We start from the raw sequence: 19,601 nt of genomic DNA on the forward strand, positions 1-19,601 counted from the left end.
CTCTCCTGCCATTTGCACAGCCTCTGATCTGGGCGTGACAGTCCCCTGACCAGCATTCTTTATCCCTGGCTTTCTGCATCTTCAAAAGAGAAGGGAGTGAGCATGGAAGAAGAAAAGGACAGGAGAGAGATTTTTTCAGCTCATCAAGAGGAAACCTGAGACGCGCAGACTGGTCTCCTTGGCCCTGTAAATCGTCCCCCCCGCCAGTATTTGATTTTCACTAGAAACAACTTCATGCTCCAATTAGAGGTTTATACACATTTAAGTTGGGAAATGCACGATGTCATGTACAGCCACTCTGGCATGAGAAGGCTCACCTTTGTAGTCAGGCAAACATAGGCACTCATAGCCATTAACGAGGTCCTTGCAGGTGGCCGCGTTCAGGCACGGGGCAGAGAGGCACTCGTTGTATTCCTCCTCACAGTAGAGGCCGTGGTAACCTGAGGGTCAGAGAGAAAGGACCGATGTCAAACGTGTGCCGTTGCCGCTATGCTGGCCCAGGCTGCAAGGAAGGTGGCTGGGGGGTCACCGGAAAGTGTGGCTCAGACAGGTGGGATTTAGGAGCTGGGTCTCTTGGGGTACTACTGAAATGTAGACTTCTGGGAAAAGCTGTGAAGAGCACCCTCTTTTGTGATCCCAAGAATAAAAGAATTTATCCATTTATCCACCAGGTGGTCCCATTACAATATTATGTTCAGTGGCATTGGTGACCCAGAGAGGCAGGTACATGAATAGACCTGCTGTGGCCACAGGACGCAGTGGCAACAGCAGGACTTCCAGCTCCTCTCAAGGATGTGGACCACATTTTTCCTCCAATCAATTTGGAAAATATATCTAACTAAAGAGAACCATAATAAAGGAGAAAAGGGTCAATGGATTTTCCTTGCTTTTGAAGTCAGGAAAGAAACTCAGCTAAACAGGTTTAACTGAAATTCCTGAGGAAACATGGGCTCCCTCTTTTTGTTCCTTTAAAGTGATGATTACCTGCATTACTGTATTTTTAATTGTGCTCAAATTTTTTAATTATTAAAAATATAATCACAGCAATGAAGAGAAAGAAACCTAACAATTTCTCAAGTATAAAGATGGCTCCTACCCTCCTAGTTGCAAAACAGGTGTTTATTCTAAAGACCAAGAAGACAACATTCTTTGAGATTCACTCATGAATGTTAGGCTGTTTTTAACTTTCAAAAACACATGTTACTGCCAATTGCAATGAAACTGGACCATTTCTGTCTGGCCCTGTCCAAATAATGAGAAACATGTGAGTGCTTTCAAAAATCGCCCCGCCTATGTTGGTTCTGAATCCAGATAAGCAGGAAAAATAAACCCTTGCTCAAGTGGGAACTAGAACCTTGAGCTTTTTTCCAGCTTCCCAACTCCTCGCCAGCCCGCAAACTCAGCAAGCCCCCTCAGGACCCGCTAACGTGTTGGACTGTTCTTGCTTCTCCTGCCCATCACACAACTAGGTTAAGCTCATGCTGGCGTTACTGACAGAGCACTTTCCTAGCATGTTGTCATTTCAGTCATTTTTTTTTTTTTGAACTGCCCTCCAAATTTAGAAGGTGATAATGCCTCCTCTGAGGAGACCTTGACCTACCTAAGACAAATATCCATGCTTCTCAATTCTTCTACCTCCTTCTTTCTGTCATTTAAGGGAAATATTGCCTATCATTCTCCATCAGATTATTTTCTTCATCTAGACGAGAGTTACTCAACTAACAGCAGGTTTTTCCTCCATAAGACTTCGGCAGCTTTTGGACACATTCTTCATTGCCACAACTAGAGTTGCTACTGGCACCTGGAGTAAGGACGCTGCTGAACACCCAGGCAGCCCCCACAACAAGAACCATCCAGCTAAAATGTTAGTCAAGCCAGAGGGAAGAAACCATGTTCTAGATCAGGGCTTACCCCACTATGGGCCACGGGTCACACCCGTCCCAGTCTATTTTCACATACACGTATTTACAGGGACACAGCTGTGCCTGTCCATTTACAGACTGTCTATGGCTGCTTTCAAGCAACGATGGAAGAGGAGTAGTTGCAATAGAGACCGTAGATATGGCTTGCAAAGCCCCAAATCCTCCCTGCCGTCCCCTTACAGATCAAGTTGGGTGACTCCTGATCGAGAGTCAACGGAAAATCTTTCTTTTTACTAGAGTTTGGGATATGAACCCCTTATCAAATAAATGGTTTGCAAACATTTCCTGCCGTCCTGTAGGTCACCCTTTTGCTCCACTGACTGCTTCCTTTGCTGCACGGAAGCTCGCTAGTGTGATACAGCCCCATTTGTCTATTTTTGCTTCTGTTGCTTGTGCTTCTGGTGACAGATCCAAGAAATCACTGCCAAGACCAATGTCATGACGCTTTTCCCTGTTTTCTTCTAGGAGTCTTATAGTTTCAGGTCTCTTTCAATTCATTTTGATTGATGTTTGTAAGTCGTATAGGATAACACAAATGGCCACTAGGTATACAAAAAGATGCTCAACATCACTAATCGTCAGGGAAATGCAAACCAAAACCACAGTGAGATATCTCCTCATGTTTGTTAGAAGAGTCGTTATAAATACCATTTATAATGTGTGTGTGTGTGTGTGCGTGTGTGTGTGAACAAGTGTTGGCAAAGATGTGGAGAAATTGGAGCCCTTGTGCACTGTTGGTGAGAATACAAAATTGTGCAGCTGCTGTGGAAAACAGTATGGAGAGTCCTCAAAAAGTTAAAAATAAAACTACCATACAATATACAATCCCACTTCTGGATATTTACCCAAAAAGAATTGAAAAGAGAATCTCAAAGACATATTTGCATCCCATGTTCACTGAAGCATTATTCACAACAGCCAAGAGGCAGAAACAACCTAAATGTCCATCAACAGATAAGTCAGTTGAGAAAAAGGATAGATTCATGCCATGGAATATCATTCAGTCTTAAAAAAGGAAATCCTACCATATGCTTTAACATGGATGAGCCTTGAGGTCATATGCTAAGTGAAATAAGCCAGTCACAGAAAGGCAAATACTTCATGATTTTACTCATATGAGGTATCTAAAGTAATTGAACTCATAGAAGCAGAGTGAAATGGGTGGCTTCCAGGGGCTGGGGGGAGAGGAAAATGAAAACGTCCTAGATCTCTGCCTTATAACAGCATGGCAACAGTTGACAATGCTGTACCGTGAACTTAAAATGTGTTAAGAGGGTAGAGTTCATGTTATATGATTTTATTAGGTGTGTCTTCTGGCTTCTTCTCCAAGTAAGAAACAATCCCAAGCACTATCTTTTCAACTGTATTTCTCTCATAGCAGATCTTTTAAAGACCAACTCGGAAGGATCACATATAACCCCATAAGCATTTTGGTCTCTGGACTGAGGTGTTACTTACATAGATAAAAAGCAAAAGAAACTTTCATGAAATCATCCGTTAGTGTTTCTGTTTTGAAAACAGTATCACTATCTTTTTTTCTACTGGCAACATGCAAAGCAAATGAGGAAGTTATTTTACAGAGAAAAAGTAAGCTGGTGATGTTTTCCTTCCTTGGCGGGGAAAAGATAAAGGTTTTATATTCTAAAACTGTTTCTTAAGAGACAGTAACATTTAAATGTCTATGGAAATGTCAAGGCACCCTTTACATTTTGTGCCAAAAATCCTAAATTGGACTGTTTGAATAAAAAGGTCATCCTTCCAAAAGAGAAGGACCCTGTGAAAATGAGGCTGCCACCCCTGCTGGTAATTAATTTGGAAAAACAAATTAGCTCAGGGCAATATGTCCAGGGTCTAGAAAAATTAATCTGGCCCAAAGAGTTTTTTTTTTAATAAAATAAAATACCAGAAGCATGGGATCAGAGCACGGCCCCTCCCAGGGCATTGATCTTCATCACCACCGTTCTGATCTGTGTATGACTTGCTCCTGACTGTTCAACTCCAATCACTTCCGTGGAATTGACCAAACTCAGCAACCATCCCTTTGGTGTTGCTAAGGGACAGGAGGGAGAAGGAGCAGTCTGGTCCAGATGGATGCCATGCTGAGGCTGAGTGAGTGAACGGTGCTGCCATTGCCACAGATAGGTATGGTCAAGGAAGTTGACCACTTGGATATGTTTAACTTGGGGCTTACTTAGGAAGGTCCAAGTGCAGTTAGGGGGAAAAAATGGGCTTTAATGGCATAGAAAGAGCACTTTGTGAGTTAGTTGCCTAGAAGTGGTAAAGTTTTCATCAAAGAAACACATGGAGAGGAAAAAAGAAGGGACCAAAGTCAGATCTACAAGGCCGAGCAGGTGGAGAACAAGAAGCCAGATCAGGACCCTGGGTAGGAATGGAACAAAGAAGAAGAAACAAAACCAAGGAGGGCTGGCTCACAGCACCGAAGGTCATGGAGAGTGAGAGTAACAAGTGGATGATAAGACTGGGAGGTCACTGGAGACCTTCAAAGCCATGGCTCTCAGTGGGGGCTGTACTGCCCTTCCAAGGATGCTTTGAAGATTGGGTGGCTGATTAGTACAATGATTGAAGAGTTCTGCTGGAGTTTAGTTGGTATGGGCCAGAGATATTAAATATTATGCAACGTCTAGGAGTCCCCTTCACAATAAATAATGTCCTGGTGTCATCACAACTTTGAACTGCCCCATTGGAGATCATATAGGTGAAAGCCCTCTTCATAAGTGTCCAGGTCTAAAACCTAAATACTTTAAAGGGATAGCACAGTTTTTAAGATATCCTGAGTTCTCCTAGAATATAACCACTGGATACATCAAGAAGACTTGTTCACCATGATGGAAAATCTCTTCATAAGAGCAACAGAGGAAGTTAAGTCACCAATAAAGCACACTTGAATCAGTAAACAAAACAAAAATCACATCTTCAGATAATTTTCTGACAATACCATCCAAAGTAGCTTCCTCCACCAGTTACTCATCACAACACTGAATTGATTTCCATCAGAGCACATATACCTGTCTGAATTTACTTATTATTTCTCTTCCTCCTCTAGAATAGAGGCTCGAAGGCAGAGGCCATAATTGCAGTGTTCACAGCTCTATGCACAGTATCTGGTACAGAAACTATGCTCAAATAATAGTGGTTGCATGAGCAACCTAAATGTCATTGATTAAATCAACACATGTTTCAGATGTGCCCGGGATGTTCATGGAGCTTCCAGGTACCATGGTACAAAGCTAAATGGCAGAGTCTTCACCTGCAAGGATATTAGAGTCTAGTAGCAAGTTAGTGGCATCAGCTTATACCAGGCTTTTTGTGTCTGTTAACGTGTTTAATTCCCATGACAACCCAAAATGATGCACATGACTAGTCTCTATTTATACATGAGGAATTAAGACTCAGTAAGGTAAAGAAAGTTGCTCTATACCCCACAGTTGAGCTTGTGTGTTCTTCCTACTTTCCCAGGTTGTCCCCCCAAATACATTACCTAGTGTGTTCGTTTGCTAGGACCACCATATCAAAATAGCACAGACTGGGAGGGGAAGGGGGTAAACAACAGAAATTCATTTGCTCAAAGTTCTGGAGGCTGGAAGCCATAGATCAAGGTGTCGGCAGGTTTGGTTTCTTCTGAGACCCCTCTCCTTGGCTTGAAGATGGCAACTGTCTTGCTGTGACCTCACATGGCTTTTCTCTGTGGGCACGCCTCCCTGATGTTTCATATGGTTACATAACACCAGTCACACTGGATTAGAGTACCATCCTCACAACCTCATTAAATTTTAATTACCTCTATAAAGTCTCTATCTCAAAGTATAGTCATATTGGGGCTTACTGTTTCAACCTGAGTTCCGCACATAACAGAATCAGGAGTTCTCAACTGCGGCCCTGTTGACATGTGAGCCTGGATCATTCTTCATGGTTGGGAGCTGTTCTGTGCATTGTAGAACGGAAAGCAGAATCCATGGCCTCTCCTGACTAGATTCTGGTAGCATCATTGCATCCCGGTTGTGACAATCAAAAATGCTGCCAGATGTTGTCACGTGTCCGCTAAAGGACAAAGACCCCCTTTGGAAAACCACTGTCCCAGGTCCTTTTTATAACATGGTGGCAACGTGAGGAGAGCTGAGGGTGTGCAGGTTTGTGAAGAGTGAGAGAGAATTCACCGAGAAAAGCAATTTCTGGGCAGACCCGAGAGTCCCTCTGTGATTGCGGGTTTCATGTCATACCAGCGCATGGGTGACTCTCTTCAGCTGTGCCATCCCACAGAGAAAGCACGTACTCAGTTCAGCTGGGGCTAGGGACACACCAAAGGGATGGGATCAAGACAGGAGAGAGGAGAGAGATCTCCCACTCCTGGTGATTTCTGAGCCACAGAGAACCCTGGTGAATGTCCTGCCACGAGGGTAGGATGCCTCTGTGTCCTGGGAAGACGAAGGTCCAACATGATGGACCGACTCAACCGAAGCACAGTGAGTCAGGATTCTTCCCCGGGGTCCGAACCCTCCCCGTCACAACTGCTGCCTCCAGTTTCGAGAGACTCTTGCTCCTATTCTTCCAGCACTGTCCCAAGACAGCAATCAGTACAATATTCATACCAAACCAAGACAGGCTCCAGCCCCACGCTGGGTTTCCTCCAGAGTTGCTGCCTCTCCTTGCCCATCACATCCCACTCTGAAAACATCACATCCCACTCTGAAAAACCACAAACTCCAGGACTCTGGCTCTAACCAGACGGCCTTTACACTCGGAGTAACAAATTGAGACAAGTCATCATTGTATCACCGCCTGGGGCCTCTCTGCACTCCCTGCTGATTCTGGAAAAGCAGGAGAGCAGGAACTTCCAAAAACACAGGTTCTGTTCAGGCCACCAACGCTCACTCCCCTAGCACAGACCTAACTCAGTAAGCGCGAATGGGAAGCATTTGGCAGGGAGGGTTTTTTTTTTGTTGTTGTTGTTGTTTGTTTTATTTAAGACCCGTTTTTTTAAAAAGCTCTATAATTAATTAATTTAAAAGATCAGACAGGTGGGGACGGGGGTGGGGTGGGGGGGATGGTTCCTTTAAGGCTCTGTTGCAACTCAAAGGATGTTTTCCCCTCGTTTCCAGTTGAATGGATCAAATGTGAAAACCCAAGACTCCCTGATTCAAGTCTAAGCCAGTTCCAGGGAACATAGTAGCTGAAGACAGGGACAAAGAGGAAGGAGTGCTGTTATAATATTATGATCGTCTGTGAGCTTCCAAATTCTGGATGAACTCCTTGATCTCCACAGAGCCCTTCAGCACTGCAGTCTCGGCAGCACATTCATTTGACTGAACAAAGAACTTTGCTGCAGAGGAAACGTGTGTGTGTGTGTGTGTGTGTGTGTGTGTGTGTACGCCCACCTCATTCTCTCTCTTTGCTGGGATGTTCACAACAGGAATCTTTAAGAACAGGAAAAAACTGTAGCATGCGTGCCTGCTCGCATTAATCCTCAGATTAACAGATTAATTCATCAGCATTCAGATGCGCCGCTCTAAACAGACCTGTTGTGTTGAGGTTTTACATACTCCCGCAGAGTAACTATGCTCCCCTTTTACACACACACACACACACACACACATACACACACACACGTGCACATTCTAACGAAAATAGAGTAACCACCTGCAAACATGAGGGAGCTGCGTAGGTGAACACAGAGCATTCGTTGGTGTGATGGGGGTTGTGACCACAGATGGCGCTGCTTTTGCTCCCTGATTTCTTCTCCTTTCATGATGAGGGGCACTGTGGCCACACAGGAAAGGGATGTGAAATGACCCAAGTCAGTCAATGTTTCCGTTGTTGTGGCTCTCATACACGTTACGTTGAAAGGACCGTAACATAGAGGCTAAAATAAAGTTTGAGGTTCTCCAGCCTCCCCGGTGCTGAGATGTTCCTGAGCCATCTACAGATCTCCCCTCCCCCACTGGGATGCTGGAAGGGCGGGTAGCGGAGAGCTGCCTCTGAGTCCTGGCCCGCCTCGTCACGCGGGGAGTCCACATCGCCCGCCACTGCAAAGGCCTGCTGCCTTTACTGGTCCCGAGAGAAGGCCGGGAGCCCCTGGGCCTCCTCTTTTACTCCTTGATCGATTCATTCTTTAAGTTCGCAAATGGTTGTTAAAGGACCGTGATGGGCCAGGCACTGTGCTGGTCACCGGGCCTCTACGGCACATGGCCTCTACCAAGGCCATTTAAAGGAGAAAGATGCCAAACAATCACCACAATGAATGCAAAATCCCAACTAAATTTGGCCTCAGAACGAGGTCACAAACTAGCTACATGAAAAAAATCAGTCTCTCCACATGACTTGTTTAGCCTTGTCTCATAAATGTCCTTTTTTCACAATGCTTTTGGCCACTAGAGAGTGGATTCTACCTCTGATCTACACCAGCTTTAAAAAGGAGGGAGTGGGCAGGAGGGGGGCAATACTCGGGAGTTTAACAAAAGACGTGTGTGTTTAAATATTAAGGCGTGTTTAACAAAAGGGACAGATATGGCACCAGGGATGCAAGTGCACAAAGAAAAAATGTCATTTCCTTTCCTACTAAAACTTAGTGCTCACATATTTGTTTACAGCTTATAAGCAAATTGACCTTTAAACATATCATAGCTGCAGTTAGAAATGTCCATTATAAAGGGGCCTTTCTTTCTAATTCTATAAAAATTACTTTAAAAATGCAAATGCTTGCAGCACCATGACTAAAGAACACAGATTCAAGATTTCGTATAAGGACAAGATAATATTTTACAACTTGAATTTAAAGATTATTGTGGTATATATGTTTGCATATGAAAAATAAGTAAAAGTGCTTTAATAAAGTAATCACACAAGTTCAACTGATTATCTAGTATGTTATTCAGTTATCATAAAGTACTCTTTTGAGGTGTTTGCCCTCAAAAGAGCCTGTGTCTGTGTTCATCCCCCTAGACCAGCGATTCACAAGGGAACGTGTTAGAAATGCAAGTTCTCAGGCCCCACCCAAGACCTACTGAATCAGACACTGTGGGTGGGGCCTAGACCGCTGAGATTTAATAACCCTCTCCCTGATTCTGATGCATGCTTATGATTGAGCTCTAGTCCAGCAAAAAGGCAACATCTCCCATAACTTCTGATTCTCAAAAATAGAGGGAAATGGTAGGAGTTACCTGTGGCAAGTGCTAGATATGGCAAGGTGATGTTTTAAACAGCCCCTCAGCATATCAATAGGCCCATGGTAAACCACATAGTCTGAACACATACCAGTCACAGGCATATGAGGTCTGTCTGGAAAAAAGTGCAGCCATTGTTAATATAAGAGAACAGTTTGCGCGACATTGATGTAATCTGGCAGCCAAGGAGAGTGGACTGGAATGCGCGTGCATGAACAATGAAGACTTCACTGTACTAGTCAGTGGGGGTGGTAGTCGTTGTTGAGGGAGCATGTGTGCTGTGTGGCCGTCACATTCAAAATGACTGAGCAAAATAGAGTAATGTATCTACATCAAATTTTGTGTTAAGCTTGAAAATTCCTTTAAGGTCGCAGCTGTGGGCAACTGGTGATTGGCAGCTTCATCACGACAACACGCCTGCTCATGCATCACATCTCGTGCAGAGATTTTTGGTGAAACATCAAATCACCCAAGTGACTCAGCCCCTCTACAGCTCAGATTTGGCGCCCTGCAACTTCTGGCTTTTCCCAAAACTAAAATCACCTTTGAAAGGTTGAGATTTCAGACCATTGATGAGATTCAGGAAAATATGTCAGGGCAGCTGACGGTGATTGAGAGAACAGTGTGAGGTCCCAAGGGACCTACTTTGAAGGGGACTGAGGCGTCATTGTCCTATGTACAATGTTTCTTGTACCTTGTACCTTCTTCAATAAATATCTCTACTTTTCATATTGCATGGCTGGATACCTTATAGATAGGCCTTGTATAAGTAAATGAACAGTGAAGCATACAAATGATCTACCAGCCACAGACACATAATAAATGAAATGCCATGCCTCTTGGGTGGAGTTTGCTTAAGGGAAAAAAGCAATGCAAAGAAATCTCAGAGTGACAGCAAATGCCAGATTTGAAACAGAAGGCCAAAATGAGGAAAGATAAGGGTATGGAAAGGACATTTATAATCCTCACTGTATGCCTGTGAGTCATAGATACCTACTGAGAACGGGGAGCGATAAGTTTAAATTTAGATTAGGGAGCACATTTTTTTTTCCACTTCTCTGATCCAGCTTCCTTGACCCATGGGAACAGCATTTCATCTGAAAGAAATGCCATCAGAAAACAGCAGACAAAACCCGTTGAAACAGAGGATAGGACAGTGGCACCAGGCACTGGCAGTGCGGGGGAGGGGGGGGATGTCAGTCAGAGTACAAACTTCCAGTTTTAAGATAAAATATGTTCTAGGAATCGAAGGTAGAGAATGGCGATTATAGTTAATAATACTGTATTATATATTAGAGAATTGCTAAGAGTGTAGATCCTACATGTTCTTACCACAGAAGACAAATGGTAATTACAGACGAGGTAACTAATGCTCTGGCGGTAATCATTTTGCAACATGTAAGTATATCAAGTCAACATGTACACCTTAACAATGTTACATGCCAATTACATCTCAATACAGCTGGAAATTATTTTTTAATTTTTGAAACTAATTTTAACTCATAGACAATCTATAATAATAATTTTTAAAAACCAACAACTGAGAAATATGATCTGACAGAGTTGTGCTGCTTCTATTGATAAAAGGCAGCCTCATGGATACAGAGTTGGGTACCAAAGTATTTAGGTGATGGAAGACATTGTGATTGGAGTTTTTCCAGAAAGTTTTGGTGCGTGAAATATGCAACACAGACCACAGATCTCCACCCCCACCCCCACCACCAGGAGTATTTACTTTCACCCTTGTAACTCTGGGGACACGCAAAGGCACAATGCACAAGTATAATCTTCTAAGTCTGTCTTCGTCATTGCCATTCTCAAGTAAATATGCTGAATCCAAAAAATCGTTATACACCAGGGAGAGTTCCTATAGTCACTCAGGAACATTTTTAGAAGCGCCTCTCTTTCCCTTGACAGCCATCTTGAAGGGCTGAAAACTCACAGGGCTGAAGTTGACTCTCAGGACTTCAGCTAAAGCTAAACTTCACCCCCAGAAGTGTACCTCGAGGCGACTGCATCAGAAAGGAAATTTCAAAATGCAATTAAATTGGAGTCAGAGCTCAAATATTTGAGATCCTAAATTCTGTTCCTATTGCCTCTGCTGAATAAATAGAAAAGATGCCTAAAAGTAAGACATTTATTTATTTAAAAGGTCATAATGTGGTGGAAAATCAAAAGCGCATTTTTTTCCTTTGGTGCTTCAGATCCCAGTGTACTATGTACATTAATAATCTAAAGCGGAAAAGGAACCTTCTTTGAAATAAAGCAGCGATGAGGCTCCATCCACTCAGAATTTCACGAAGTGGGACAAGCTGTAGTCTCACAGAAATTCCTTCATTTGAATAGGCAAGTACGGTGGGGCCGCATCTCTTTTTCCTCAAGCAATTGATGCCTACACACGGTTTTTGTTTTTCAACTTCCCTTCTCCTCAATCTATCCATGTATGTATATATGTATGTATGTATGTGTGCACGTGCGCACGTGTACAAACTCGTTCACATTCTTCACATATTTAGGTTGAAGATTGTGGGAGACTGAAAAAAATGAACACAAATTCTTTGTGGCTCCTCCCATCAAGAAATGGAGTCTACGGGCTGGGCCCTGTGACGCGCTTGTGCCAACGAGACATGAGCAAACATAAAAGAAGAAAAATCTTTTCAAATGCACGTGCAGAAGAAAATAAAATAAAATAAATGTGTGTACTTTGGGTCTTGGCCGTTCTTGCTGGCTTTGGAGCCCTGCTTCCATGTGAAGAAGTCTGGACTGGTCTGCTAGAGGACGAGAAGTGTGTGGTCCAGTTGCCCCCATCTCTCCAGCCAGCTACCGGCCGTGTGAGTGAGGTCATCGAGAACCTAGCTGACCACAGAAAGCTAACTTAGCACACCCAACACCACATGGAGCAGAGAAGAGATGGCCCGGGTAAGCCCTGCCCAAATTATCAACCACAGAATTATAAGGCAATAAATGACTGTATTAAGCCACTGAGTTTGGGGGTGGTTTGTTATACAGCCAGAACTAACTGATACAAAGAGGTTTAATTACAAGAGATGATGCCTAACCTAAAGGAGTAAAGCCAGAGACAGAAGCTTTTAGGTGTCAGAGAACTAGCAGGAAAGGTATTTTTAGGGGACAGTGAATAAAAGCGACTCATCCCCAAATCATACCGCCAGGCACTACACATTCCTTAGTTTCAGCTGGGCTGTTACTAATGACGTGGGACCTTCACTCTGATCTACACCATCAGAAACCAGCTGGTACAAAAAGAAAAGTGAAACATGATCCTGGTAATTACCAACATATCATTAAGACTTCAGTCCAAACAGCTAAGGATCTAGGCAACCCCTATAAAGCCAAATGAGGTTGTAAAGGGAGCAGTGTGACATTGTGTAAGCAGGCACTCAGTGACGCACAGCAGGACGTGCTGTTCTACAAAATCAATAGGTCCTTTGAGGTGACAATGTCCTGGAATTTAAAAAAGAGGTCATGTATCAATCTGCTTCTAGCAAAACTAAGAGCTCTGAATCTTCATTAAAACTGAGGCAATTTTGTAAAAGCTCTCAGTATATGTAACAACTTTCATTGTGTGCTTTCAAATTGAAAATGACCACGGTTTTTAAAATGGAGTAAATGTAGGGCACTGTCCCCAGGTTTTTATACAAATCCCAATCAATAAAGAACTTGAAGCACATTGAAGGCTACAAGGCCAGGAAAAAAAGCAGAACATGCAGACAAATTTCCTTATTGGTTGTCTAACTGGGACTCAGGATGCAGGTCACCCTGAGTCACAATATATCTCAGACATCACCTGCAATAGCAGTTTGTCATAGGGTTTCCACCCCTTGGGTCCTGGGGCCCAGCAGATCGTTGACACTGAGCTAGTCTTGTGGGAAGGAGTCCTATGGGAAGGAAAGAACATCAGAGTGATCTCGAGGAAGTGAACTAAAAAATATGAAAGTCAAGTAAGAAGAGGAAAGACTATTTCAGAGACATCACCAGTGGCAGGTGAAAAGCAGCAGCATCAAAGGAGTTTATGACCTACAATACCCAACGTGGGAGGCCTTCGGAGGTTCAGGTGGTAAGAATAATGATCAAACTGCTTCTAGGCACTAGGGACCCCAGAAGGGAAAGCACCCGTCAAAAGAGGCTGCCTAAGCTGAAGGGTGACACACCTGCCATGTGGCTGTGTGTGCACAGAAAGAGCAGTTTCTTTAATTGCGTGCATCCAGCAGATACCAGGCCAAATGAAACCATGAGTTTCAGTCACAGATCACCCTCAGCATCAATTCCAAAGCAGCAGAATCTGCAGTGAAAGAAGCAGAAGAAGCCCCTCTACCAAGAGGCAATTTAATTTCCTTGGAAGTCAGAGTTAAACTTCTCTGCACTGGGAAGTAGGAAACTGTTGGTCAGAGGCCACTCAATGGACCACAACCACGGCCATTTTTCAAACTTGACTGTGAGGTATCCACCTAGAGACCCATCTCAGGAGCTGTGCGAAGGTCAGGGGAGTCCAGAAGCTTCTTCTTGTGATTGGCTCGAACATAAGCGAGCATTTAGGTTCACACATAACTTGGGGGCCACAACGAGGTTTCTGCTAAGTCTAGCCTATGGGTCAAGGGCTTTACTGTTAGGCAGACCTAGGTCACATTTGGGGTTCTATCACCTCCACCTCCTTTTATAAAAATAGAAATACTCTAACTTGGGGTTAAGAGAAAATGTTTGTCAAGGGTTGGCACAGAGTCTGGGGGTGGGAAGTTCTCATACATGGAAGCTACTCAGTGCATTACCTTGGTCAACAGAGCTGAATCCTTGTCTTGATGAATCTCAATTTAATGTATTCATTCGAGGTAGCTATTCAGACAACCATCGCTTAGAAAATCTGGTGAAATGTTTCATTTTTCAGCCAGTTATTTATCACTGGTGTGTCAGGGTCACAGTTTGACCCCATCTCCTGTTGACTCTTAGGGAATAGAAACTCCAGATCCCAACCTGGGTTCATCCTTAACTAGCTCTAGAGTCATGGGCAGAGAAGAGCAACAGCCACGGGTCCAACTTCAGAAGAGCTACAGGTTCCCGAGGACCACCTCAGTGAAAGAGCTCTGCCTGGCACCTGCACTTAAACACTTATCGGTCACAAGGGCCAAGGCAGCAAGCAACCCCTTAATGCCATAAAAAAGCTGGACCTGTCCCCATTATTCAAAAATGCCCACAATGGCCATGAATATGGAGCCCACCTCTAGACCAACTCCAACCTTGAACTTCACAAGGAAAGAACTGGAGCACAGATTTAATAATTCCTCAGTGGCCTTTCCCAGGAAAAGGGAACATCTGACATTGGCACTATCCTATAAGAGACTGTCAAGGGCGTGAACACGTGCATCGTCTCAGTTGAGCTCCGTTAAGCTTTTCCGCGTTTTAAAGGTGAGGAAACTAAGGCTAACAGAGGCCATTTGCACAGCTGTCCCAGCGATAGAGCTGGGACTTAAATCCAGCTCTTCTTAACTCTAAGCCCAGGCCCCTGTCCGTCACACCGAGGGAGAAAGCAAGGCGTGCCAAGTTGCAGGTCGAACTTCCAGATTCCCAGACCTTCTCAACGAGCTGAAAAATGTGAGCCATTGGATCATGATAATTTCTCACCACAACCCAAGAGCCAGTGGCTTCGTTACAAAATAGTTTTAGAGAAGTCCCCACCCGACCTCCACGGCCATGAGCTTCAGGAGAATTTCCCCAAATTAGGCACTGCCAAGTGCTTCAAACAGATATATCCTCAAAATCGCTCTGGTTGGTGACATCAGTGGTTCACAGATGCCATTTCTGACCTTCCTTCCAGGTAAGATGAGGTGAAACTATTTGCTCACAGACTATTCTACCTCCTCCTGCCAGCAGGTAAATCTCAAACCTTTTTAATCATTCAGTCAAGAGTGAATCCTGAATGATTTGAATTCTAAGAGGAAGCCGGGAACAGAGGGAGCAGAGGGAGCAGACAGAGCAGAGGGAGCAGAAATCCCTTATAATTAAAGGCAAGTTCATTAACACGTTCATACATATGGATCAGCCATTTAAAGCAAGGTTAAAAAAGCAGCCTTGTGAATAGATTTTTGATGTCAGGAATCTCATAAAAATTCCATATGCCGCACCAGCGAGTGCCATCGAGTCATTACCAGTGTCCTTCTTCCCCTCAGATTAGCCCCTGAGGTCAGTAGCCTCAACAAGGTGAAAACCACAGATTCCCCCCAAATCCCCTCCGAAATGAGATTCAGAACAAAATGGAGAGGAAGGATGATCATGGAAGCCGTCGCGAGCAGCATCGGGACGGGCCCTGCGGCGTCTGGTTCAGCTCCTCGCCAGCTGCCGCCCCTCCTCACACGCTGGGCAGCACCCTCAGCTTCTCCTCACCTCCCTGCCCCCACTTCCCCGGCACTGCCCCCCCCCCCCCCAGTGCCAGTCCCAACTCAATGCCACCTCCTCCAACCTCTCCTGCTGCTGCTTCTGGCTCCCACCTCAATGCAAGAACTCTCCGGCACTCTTCCCAATTTTCCCCTTTCTTTTTAATTTCTTTTTTTTACTGTTGTTCAATTAGAGGTGTTCCAATTTCCCCCCACCCCATTGCTCTCCCCTGCCCTGCCCAACCCCTCCACGCCCACAGTCAATCCCCACCCTGTTGTCCATGTCTATGGGTCCTTTATATTTGTTCCTTGACTGGAGCCTACCCCTTCTTGCCCCTAGTAACCCCCTTCCCCTCCCCTCTGGTCACTGTCAGTCTGTTCCTTGTTTTCATGTCTCGGGTTCTCTTTTACTCATTTGTTTGTTTTGTTCATGAGGTTTCACTATCTATGGTAACAGTTCTCCACACTTTCTCCAGGACGCACGCACCAGGATCTCCATACTTACTTCCCTGGTTTCAGCCTCTGTTCTAGTCTCAAATAACAGCTCTCTGGTTGGTGCGCTGTACCCCAAAGCGTAAAAGACTTCTCTTGCACATTTCCCTGTTTCTCTGAGCACCCCAGGAAAGCTCTGGCAATGCCTTTGACTCATCCGCGTCTTTGCTTCCTACATTCAGCCGGCCACCAAACGCTGATGACCCCACCCCTCAGATAGATTTTAGGTCCATCCTTAGTTCCCACTGCCAGAAATTCAAGCCCTCACTTCGGCCTGCCTATGCCTCCTGACGGATCCCCTGTCTTAGCATTTATCGTGACTGTAATAGCTAACTCTACCAGAATAATCTTTCTAAAATGTAGATCAGTTCACATACACCACTAATGCAAAACGCTTCCAGGTCTTCATTTCCCCAACTCCTTACCACTGATTCTCCCCATCTGGCCCAAAGGGCTTTTTCGTCCTTACGACCCAGAACTGTGTCCTGTGCATCTTATCCTGCAGCCAACTAACTGGACCTCCAGTTTTCTGAACTTCCCCCCAACCCTACCCCCACTTAGGACTTTCCTTCCATAGTGCCCTTCCCTGTGTATAAATCTAAACAGTATTTCTGTGTCCAACTCCTTGGAAATTCTGATTCCGTCGGCATAATAACTAGAGTTATTATGACATCCGGTCAGCTGGAACCTTCAATATTCTGAGCATTTTAATCAAGTAAGTCCTGTCAGTGTTTTCCAACCAAAGGCCACCATGGACACGCCTCTTGTTAAACAAGTTGGCTTTATTATTCATTGTAGGGGAACCCTGGGATGTCTCAGTAAGAAGGTGTTAGGTCAAACTAATTGTAGGGTTTGAGCTCTGGTTGGGTGGTTTAGAGCATTCACTCTAGAAAGGGTGCCATCAGAAAGTAGGAGCATTTCTGCACTTCGGGATCTCAATAAATCTTATCCATAAAAGAGGGCAGGCAGAGCAAGGCTGAAGCTGTCGTTGGTGGAGATGCAGCTGGCCTTCGCTTTATTTGTGGAGATGATGTTTGATATTTTGTGGGTTGAACAGTGGCCATGTTTTTATCTGTACTTAGGCAGAATTATGAAATGGACTTGGCCTATGAGTGACCATGCCTAATGTCAATGAACGTTCTGTGTGATTGTTTATATCCTTAGGTCCAATAGGAGACACAGCCCAGCTGTGAGCCCATAACTAACAACTCCAAGGCACACAAATAAGTGCCCAATGGGAAACACCATTGCCAGACTGTGAGCATGTAACTAACACCCCCAAGGCCTCCGTGTGAATGTCCAACAAGCTCCCAGGTACCAGGGGCTGCTCTTCTTTTTAACAATTCTTACGGCCATCATGACGTCAATGTGGAGAATTGAACTTTTTCTTAGGTAGAGTACAGATTATGAAGAGTCAGACAGCTGTGGTTAGGTAGACAGGATTCTATGTGGGAGCCTGATGGTCAGCAGGTATAATATATCAGAATATAACAAAGGAAAGGCCTGGTAACAGGACTAAGATGTGGGGCAAGCAGATAATATCTTCCATATGAGCTTCCACTCTTAAGAATAATGTGATATGCAGATCAGGACCCTCGAGAGCATGGTAATCGTAAGAGCTGTCTCCATCCTAGTAAACCTGGAAAAGTTTTCTGGCTAATAAAAGATGAAAGTTATCCACTGTACTTATCCAAGGATGTAAATGGAATTAAGCATTCATTAGTGAGCTAAAGGTCTTCATATCTTGCAGGTATACTTTTTCTTTATAGCTGTTGAGTTGCTATTAAAATCCTAACCATGAAGTCTTATCTTAGATTCTGTTTCCAGCGGACACTATCAGAGTGCTGACATTGCCAAGTCCAAGTTTAACAGAAGGGAGTAATGCCAGCTGTGTCCTTCAGACCACACAGACCAGGAAGGCAGCCCACATGTACAACATATGCAAAAAAAAAGAAAAAGAAGAGGAAGAAGGAAAGGAAAAAAAATACAGTATCTGAAACTCTTATAAGTATAATTTCCTTTTTAAAAAATTTCATTTGCAAAAAGTGTAAACTTCCTTTATTTATAGTCTGGGTGATCTGTTGAGTTACCAGCCCCGTGGTAGAAAAGAATCCTCATAGATACATGGCTGGCATCTTGTTACTGGGTCTAGTCTGGGACAATTTACAAGCATCTAAGGTTCTTCATGAAAATAAAAACTGGTATTTATATTTCCACATAAAAAATCCTCGAGTGCCTTATACTTCACATTCCTTCAATAGTAACTTAAGGCACCTTCTGTAATGGCAGAGTTCATTCAATTCACCAAACAAGGCGGATTAGTAAGTCAAGTGGAATAGGCAGAAACCAAGACCAGTGAACTCAGGCAAACCATCTCCCTCTTTACAGGGATTCCTTCCAGTACAGGTCATCCTCCAACTGGCATCTCCAAATGCCACCATTGTACTGAAAACCCATGAAACACGTGGATGGCTGTCACCTGCATGGGAGACATCAAGTTCACGGGTAACTCCCTGCTGTGGCACTACCTCCCACATGTTTGCAGGCCTCCAAGTTCTCTCTTCCTCCATCCTTCGAGAAATTTCAATTTGTAGTTTTTTTAGAATACCTGTGGTCTATCACTTAACAGCGTCACTGATTCCTCAGTGCTGACATTTTATGATTGGATATTAAAATCCATCCAAAATCCCCAGCCTGATAAGCTAAAAATGAGATTTGGAAATAAAACACCTGGCAAACCTGCTCTGCAGTCATTTTTGTCAGCTGGGTACTTGTGACCACCCTGACATGCTTCGAATCTGCAGCCTTTTCATGATGCGGGATCCATTTGCTGTCCGTGAAGGTGATCAGGCTTGGCCATGCTTCAGCCAGACACACAATTTCACCTGTTCTCATGAGAGTCCTCTGTTATGCAAACTAGTGCTAAAGCAATTACATGTTCCAAAAGAATAAGACTAGGAAGTTCACATTCAGATAATTGTCATTTTCACCTCTTAAAACGTAAATTCTTGCCAGATGTTAAGTAAGATACCTTTCTTATTTCACACAATGTCACCTAATAATCAGAGGAAGCAATCCCTCTGAAAGGAATTCTACCTCCCAAATTCAGTGAGAGGGTTCTCACTCCAAGGCTCTTCTGCAGAGACCGCCTAATAGATGAAGGTGTCACAGAATGGCATATAGGCTTCTTCAGACTGTGCAAGGCTGCTGGGAGGCTGGGCATGGGCTATTACCAAGCTAAATGCTCCCAACGGACGTGAATGAAGTTTGGACAGAGAACATGAGGAGGGGAAAGTGGAACTAAACGGGAGCTATGCCCCACCCCCCTATGGCTTGAGGGGAAATCTCCATGGATGGAAAGAAAGGGGAACAGCTCTTCCCAGTCCATGCCCAAAAATGTGCTCCACACTCTCCCACGCAACAGAAGAACACGGTCAACCACATGTCCCGGGTCTAGTCTGTGACTCCAATTGTAATCGAATTGACAAGCATCTAAGATGTTATTCATGAAAATAAAAACTGAGGCCCAGACATGTCCTGGTAATTTCCTATGGTGACAGTCAGTAAGTGGGGATCTCCTAGCTGGGTCCCTTTAACACCCTCAGCTACTTCTCCCAGTGTGGAAA

The 19,601-nt window shown here is 44.2% G+C and overlaps 1 protein-coding gene across 1 annotated transcript in view; it reads right to left on the reverse strand.

Moving 5' to 3' along the window:
- The window catches only part of DNER (delta/notch like EGF repeat containing), a 254,998-nt gene that overhangs the window by 34,875 nt on the left and 200,522 nt on the right, over positions 1 to 19,601 (reverse strand). The window contains exon 9 of the mRNA XM_090269254.1: positions 318 to 440. Within this exon, the coding sequence (XP_090125380.1) occupies positions 318 to 440 (123 nt within the window). The remainder of the gene's footprint in view (positions 1 to 317; positions 441 to 19,601) is intronic.

The sequence above is a fragment of the Furipterus horrens genome, unplaced genomic scaffold (assembly GCF_987537825.1).
Source record: "Furipterus horrens unplaced genomic scaffold, mFurHor1.1.pri manual_scaffold_1, whole genome shotgun sequence".
Taxonomy (NCBI): Eukaryota; Metazoa; Chordata; class Mammalia; order Chiroptera; family Furipteridae; genus Furipterus; species Furipterus horrens.